General features: G+C 62.1%; 1 protein-coding gene across 1 annotated transcript; it reads right to left on the bottom strand.

Annotated features, from left to right (window-relative positions):
* Positions 1-1,021: 1,021 nt before the first annotated feature.
* LOC130606335 (neurexin-2-beta-like) lies at positions 1,022-6,565 on the bottom strand. The gene is made up of 2 exons (XM_057422584.1): positions 6,363-6,565; positions 1,022-1,230 (listed from the first exon to the last, which is right to left on the bottom strand). Exons 1-2 carry the CDS (start codon positions 6,544-6,546, stop codon positions 1,022-1,024), a joined length of 393 nt encoding a protein of 130 aa, XP_057278567.1. The 5' UTR covers positions 6,547-6,565.
* Between the last annotated feature and the right edge of the window lie 333 nt (positions 6,566-6,898).

Here is a 6,898-nt window from a genome sequence, read left to right as displayed (position 1 = left end):
ATCACCCCATAGCCCCCCCCATAGCCCCCATCACCCCATAGCCCCTATGAACCCCATAGCCCCTACGAACCCCATCACCCCATAGCCCCCACGGCACTCACTATGTGGAGCTGCAGGAAGTCGCCCATCACCCCATAGCCCCCATCACCCCATAGCCCCCATCACCCCCATCGCCCCATAGCCCGCTTAGCCCCCTTCACCCCCATCCCCCCATAGCCCCCATCACCCCATAGCCCCTATGAACCCCATCACCCCATAGCCCCCACGGCACTCACTATGTGGAGCTGCAGGAAGTCGCCCATCACCCCATAGCCCCCATCACCCCATAGCCCCCCCCCTCACCCCATAGCCCCTATGAACCCCATAGCCCCCATCACCCCATAGCCCCTATGAACCCCATAGCCCCCAACACCCCATAGCCCCCATACCCCATAGCCCCCATCACCCCATAGCCCCCACGGCACTCATATGTGGAGCACCCATAGCCCCCATCACCCCATAGCCCCTACGAACCCCATCACCCCATAGCCCCCACGGCACTCACTATGTGGAGCTGCAGGAAGTCGCCCATCACCCCATAGCCCCCATCACCCCATAGCCCCCATCACCCCATAGCCCCCTCCATCACCCCATAGCCCCCCCCATCACCCCATAGCCCCCCCCATCACCCCATAGCCCCCTCCATCACCCCATAGCCCCCTCCATCACCCCATAGCCCCCCCCATCACCCCATAGCCCCCACGGCACTCACTATGTGGAGCTGCAGGAAGTCGCCCATCACCCCATAGCCCCCATCACCCCATAGCCCCCATCACCCCATAGCCCCTATGAACCCCATAGCCCCCATCACCCCATAGCCCCTATGAACCCCATCACCCCATAGCCCCCACGGCACTCACTATGTGGAGCTGCAGGAAGTCGCCCATCACCCCATAGCCCCCATCACCCCATAGCCCCTATGAACCCCATAGCCCCCATCACCCCATAGCCCCTATGAACCCCATAGCCCCTACGAACCCCATCACCCCATAGCCCCCACGGCACTCACTATGTGGAGCTGCAGGAAGTCGCCCAGCCCCGCGGCGCTCTCCACGCGCAGGAGGACGGCGTCGCGCTGCCTCGTGCTGAAGCCCAGCGCCAGGCGGTCGGCGCGGGTGCTCGGCCGCTCGTTGGGGGGCCACGTGTACGTGATGAGGCCCCCGCCGCGGCCGAAGATGTACGTGGTGCCCGCTGCGGGGAGCGGGCGGTCAGTGCGGGATGGGGGGTCTATGGGGTCCGTGGGGGCTATGGGGTCAATGGGGGCTATGGGGGCTATAGGGTCAATGGGGTCTATGGGGTCCGTGGGGGCTGCGGGGTCCGTGGGGGCTGTGGGGGCTATGGGGTCTATGGGGTCAATGGGGGCTATGGGGTCTATGGGGTAAATGGGGTCTGTGGGGTCTATGGGGTCTATGAGATCCATGGGATCCATGGGGTCCATGGGGTCTATGGAATCAATGGGATCCATGGGGTCCATGGTGTCTATGGGGGCTATGGGGTCTATGGGGGCTGTGGGGTCTATGGGGTCTATGGGGTCAATGGGGCTATGGGGTCAATGGGGTCTATGGGGTCCGTGGGGGCTGCGGGGTCCGTGGGGGCTGTGGGGGCTATGGGGTCTGTGGGGTCAATGGGGGCTATGGGGTCTATGGGGTAAATGGGGTCTGTGGGGTCTATGGGGTCTAAGAAATCCAAGCGATCCATGGGGTCCATGGGGTCTATGGAATCATGGGGATCCATGGGGTCCATGGTGTCTATGGGGGCTATGGGGTCTATGGGGGCTGTGGGGTCTATGGGGTCTATGGGGTCAATGGGGCTATGGGGTCAATGGGGTCTATGGGGTCCGTGGGGGCTGCGGGGTCCGTGGGGGCTGTGGGGGCTGCAGGGCTGTGGGGCTATGGGGTCAATGGGGGCTATGGGGTCTATGGGGTCTATGGGGTAAATGGGGTCTGTGGGGTCTATGGGGTCTATGAGATCCATGGGATCCATGGGGTCCATGGGGTCTATGGAATCAATGGGATCCATGGGGTCCATGGTGTCTATGGGGGCTATGGGGTCTATGGGGGCTGTGGGGTCTATGGGGTCTATGGGGTCAATGGGGCTATGGGGGCTGTGGGGGCTATGGGGTCAATGGGGGCTGTGGGGGCTGTGGGGGCTGCGGGGCTGTGGGGTCTATGGGGTCTATGGGGTCAATGGGGGCTATGGGGTCTGTGGGGTCTATGGGGTCTGTGGGGTCCGTGGAGGTCTGTGGGGTCTGTGGGGGTCTATGGGGTCCACAGGGTCCACAGGGTCCATGGGGTCAATGGGGTCCATGGGGTCTATGGGGCCAATGGGGTCTATGGGGTCCATGATGTCTATGGGGTCTATGGGTTCCATGGGGTCTATGGGGTCCATGGGTCCATGGGTCCATGAGGTCAATGGGGTCTATGGCGTCCTATGGGGGTCATGGGGTCCATTGAAGGCATTGGAGTCTAAGGAGGTCATGGGGTCCTTTGGGTCCATTGAAGTCTATGGGGTTATGGGGTCCATTGGGGGCACTGGAATCTATGGGGGTCATGGGGTCCATTGGGGGCATTGGAGTCTATGGGGCCCATGGGGGTCATGGGGTCCACTGGGAGCATTGGAGTCTATGGGGCCCATGGGGGTCATGGGGTCCATTGGGGGCATTGGAGTCTATGGGGCCCATGGTGGTCATAGGGTCCATGGGGGTCATTAGAGTCTATGGGGCCCATGGTGGTCATGTAGTCCATGAGCGTCATTGGAGTCTATGGGGTCCATGGAGCACTATGGGGTCCATGAGGTCCATGGGGGTCATTGCAGTCTATGGGGTCCATGGAGGTCTATGGGGTCCATGAGGTCTATGGGATCCATGAGGGCCTATAGGGTCCATGTGGGACATTGCAGTCTATGGGATCCATGGGGGTCTATGGGGTCTGTGGGAGGCATTTTAGTCTATGGGGTCCATGAGGTCTATGGTGGTCATAGGGTCCATGGGGGTCATTGGAGTCAATGGGGTCCATGGTGGTCATGGGGTCCATGGGGGTCATTGGAGTCTATGGGGTCCACAGGGCTCTACAGGGTCCATGGTGGTAATGGGGAGAATGGGGTCCATGGGGCCCATAGGCCCCATGCAGGTCATGGGGGGCACGGTAGTCATGGGGGTCCATTGGGGTCCATGAAGTCTATGGGGTCTATGGCAGCCATGGGGGCACGGGGGCAGTAGGAGTCTATGGGGATCATGGGGACCTATGGGGTCTATGGGGGTCTATGGGGGTCCATTGGGGTCTATGAGGGTCATGGGGTCCATGGGACCCATAGGGGTGTCTGGGGGTCCATGAGGGGCACAGGGGGATCCCCAGCATGGGGGTGCAGGGGAAGGGGGAGATCCCCGTGACCCCAACCCCTTGCTTGCAGGAGGCTTTCACCCCACACAAGGGCTCAGCCCAGCCCCACATCCCTGTGGGGTGCAAGCGCTTGGGGGTCCCAGGAAGGACAACGCCGTGGGGCTGGGCGGGGGGGGGGGGGGCACAAACACCCCACATCCCCCCCCCCCCCCGCCCAGGCCCCACTGCTCACAGCGCTGGGGGGAGAGGAAGAGGAGGAGGAGGAAGAGGAAGGGGAAAGCTCTGGGGTCCCCAGGAGGAAGAGGAGGCGGAGGAAGAGGAAGGGGAAAGCTCTGGGGTCCTGAAGAGGAAGAGGAGGAGGAGGAAGAGGAAGGGGAAAGCTCTGGGGTCCCGAAGAGGAAGAGGAGGAGGAGGAAGAGGAAGGGGAGGAGGAGGAAGAGGAGGAGGAGGAAGAGGAAGGGGAAAGCTCTGGGGTCCCGAAGAGGAAGAGGAGGAGGAGGAAGAGGAAGGGGAAAGCTCTGGGGTCCCCAGGAGGAAGAGGAGGAGGAGGAAGAGGGAGCCTTTGGGGTCCGCACAAGCAGCAGAGGAAGAGGAGGAGGAGGAAGAGGAGGAGGAGGAAGGGGCCGGTCTGAGAGCATCCAGGAGCAGATGGGGAGGAGGAGGAGGGTGAGAAGGAGGAGGAGGAGGAGGAGGAAGCCGCGAGCAGAGGAGGAGGAAGAGCAGGACAGGAGCTTGGGGCAGGAGGGGAGGAAGAGGAGGAGGAGGGGAGGGGAGGGGAGGGGAGGAAGGAAGCTTGGGGGTCTGCAGGGGGAGGAAGAGGGGGGGGTTGGGGCTCCCCGTGAGGAGGAGGAAGAGGGGGGGGGACCCCAGGAAGAGGATGAGGTTTTGGGGGGTCCCTGTGAGCAGGAGGACGAGGATGAGGATGAGGATGAGGAGGGGGGGTCCCTGTGAGGGGATGAGGAGGATGAGGATGAGTGGGGGGGGGTCCCCAGAAGGATGAGGATGAGGAGGGGGGTTCCCCAGAAGGATGAGGATGAGGAGGGGGGTCCCCAGAAGGATGAGGATGAGGTTTTGGGGTCCCAATGAGGAGGATGAGGAGGGGGGGGTCCCCAGAAGGATGAGGATGAGGAGGGGGGGGTCCCCAGAAGGATGAGGATGAGGTTTTGGGGTCCCAATGAGGAGGATGAGGAGGGGGGGGTCCCCATGAGGATGAGGAGGGGGGTTCCCATGGTGAGGATGATGAGGCTGAGGATGGGGGTCCCGGTGTCCCTATGGGGTGTTTGGGTCCCTATGGGGTGCTTCTGGAGTGCCAGTGGTGGGTGTTCAGGTTCCTATGATGGGTTCAGGACCCTATAGGGGACCCTATGTGTGGGTTCAGGTCCCTATAGGGTGTTCAGGCCCCTATGTGTGGGTTCAGGTCCCTATAGGGTGTTCAGGCCCCTATGTGTGGGTTCAGGTCCCTGTGATGGGCTCAGGCCCCCACTGGGTGTTCAGGTCCCTGTGATGGATCAGGTCCCTATAGGGGTCCCTGTAGGGTGTTCAGGTCCCTATAGATGGGTTCAGCTCCCTATAGATGGCTCCACGTCCCTATAGATGGGTCCAGGTCCCTATAGATGGGTTCAGGTCCCTATAGATGGCTCCACATCCCTATAGATGGCTCCACGTCCCTATAGATGGGTCCACGTCCCTATAGATGGGTCCAGGTCCCTATAGATGGGTGCAGCTCCCTATAGGTGGGTCCCTGTCCCTATGGATGGGTCCAGCTCCCTATAGATGGCTCCAGCTCCCCATAGATGTCTCCCTGTCCCCATAGATGTCTCCCTGTCCCTATGGATGTCTCCATCTCCCCATGGACGTCTCCCTGTCCCTATGGACGTCTCCATCTCCCCATGGATGTCTTCATCTCCCCATAGATGTCTCCCTGTCCCTATGGACGTCTCCATCTCCCCATGGATGTCTTCATCTCCCCATAGATGTCTCCCTGTCCCTATGGATGTCTCCATCTCCCCATAGACGTCTCCATCTCCCCATAGATGTCTCCCTGTCCCTATGGACGTCTCCATCTCCTCATAGATGTCTCCATCTCCCCATAGACGTCTCCATCTCCCCATAGACGTCTCCATCTCCCCATAGACGTCTCCATCTCCCCATAGATGTCTCCCTGTCCCTATGGACGCCTCCATCTCCCCATAGACGTCTCCATCTCCCCATAGACGCCTCCATCTCCCCATAGACGCCTCCATCTCCCCATAGACGTCTCCATCTCCCCATAGATGCCTCCATCTCCCCATAGACGTCTCCATCTCCTCATAGACGCCTCCATCTCCCCATAGATGTCTCCCTGTCCCTATGGACACCTCCATCTCCCCATAGATGTCTCCCTGTCCCCATAGACGTCTCCATCTCCCCATAGGCGTCTCCTTGTCCCCATGGATGTCTCCATCTCCCCATAGACGCCTCCATCTCCCCATAGACGCCTCCATCTCCCCATAGACGCCTCCATCTCCCCATAGATGTCTCCCTGTCCCTATGGACGCCTCCATCTCCCCATAGACGTCTCCATCTCCCCATAGATGTCTCCCTGTCCCTATGGACGCCTCCATCTCCCCATAGACGCCTCCATCTCCCCATAGACGCCTCCATCTCCCCATAGACGTCTCCATCTCCCCATAGACGCCTCCATCTCCCCATAGACGCCTCCATCTCCCCATAGACGTCTCCATCTCCTCATAGACGCCTCCATCTCCATCTCCCCATAGACGCCTCCATCTCCCCATAGACGCCTCCATCTCCCCATAGACGTCTCCCTGTCCCTATGGACGCCTCCATCTCCCCATAGACGTCTCCATCTCCCCATAGATGTCTCCCTGTCCCTATGGACGCCTCCATCTCCCCATAGACGCCTCCATCTCCCCATAGACGTCTCCATCTCCCCACGGACGCCTCCCTGTCCCCACGGGTGTCTGCGCGGCGCCCGCCCCTCACCGTGGTGTCCGCGGGTGAGCACCGGGGCGCGGTTGATGGCGATGGGGACGCTGCGGTGCCGGCTGTGGAAGTGGTGCACGTGGTGGGTGCTCGAGAGGCTGGAGCTCACCCGCGCCGCGCCCGTGGGCGCCGCCAGCAGCGCCCCCAGCGCCAGCAGCGCCGCCGCCGGCCCCCCACAACGCATGGGCTCAGAGGCTGCCCCCCATCCGGGGGGGGGAGGGGGAACCCCGAAATGGGGGGGGGAGGGGGGGAACCCCGAAATGGGGGGGGGGGAACCCCGAAATGGGGGGAGGGGGAGAACCCCCAAATGGGGAGGGGGGGGGGAACCCCGAAAAGGGGGGGAATGGGGGGGGGAACCCCGAAATGGGGAGGGGGGAGGGGGAACCCCGAAATGGGGGGGAGGGGGGGGGAACCCCGAAATGGGGAAGGGGGGGAAATGGGGGGGAACCCCGAAATGGGGAGGGGGAATGGGGGTGGAACCCCGAAATGGGGAGGGGGGAATGGGGGGACACCCCAAAGTGGGGTCAATGGGAGAG

The sequence above is a fragment of the Pezoporus wallicus genome, unplaced genomic scaffold (genome assembly GCF_028554395.1).
Source record: "Pezoporus wallicus isolate ANWC-B61680 ecotype Strahan unplaced genomic scaffold, APGP_CSIRO_Pwel_v1 contig_12370, whole genome shotgun sequence".
NCBI classification, from domain to species: Eukaryota; Metazoa; Chordata; class Aves; order Psittaciformes; family Psittacidae; genus Pezoporus; species Pezoporus wallicus.
Note: the sequence above shows the minus strand (reverse complement) of the source record. Positions and strands in the feature narration are given on the sequence as shown.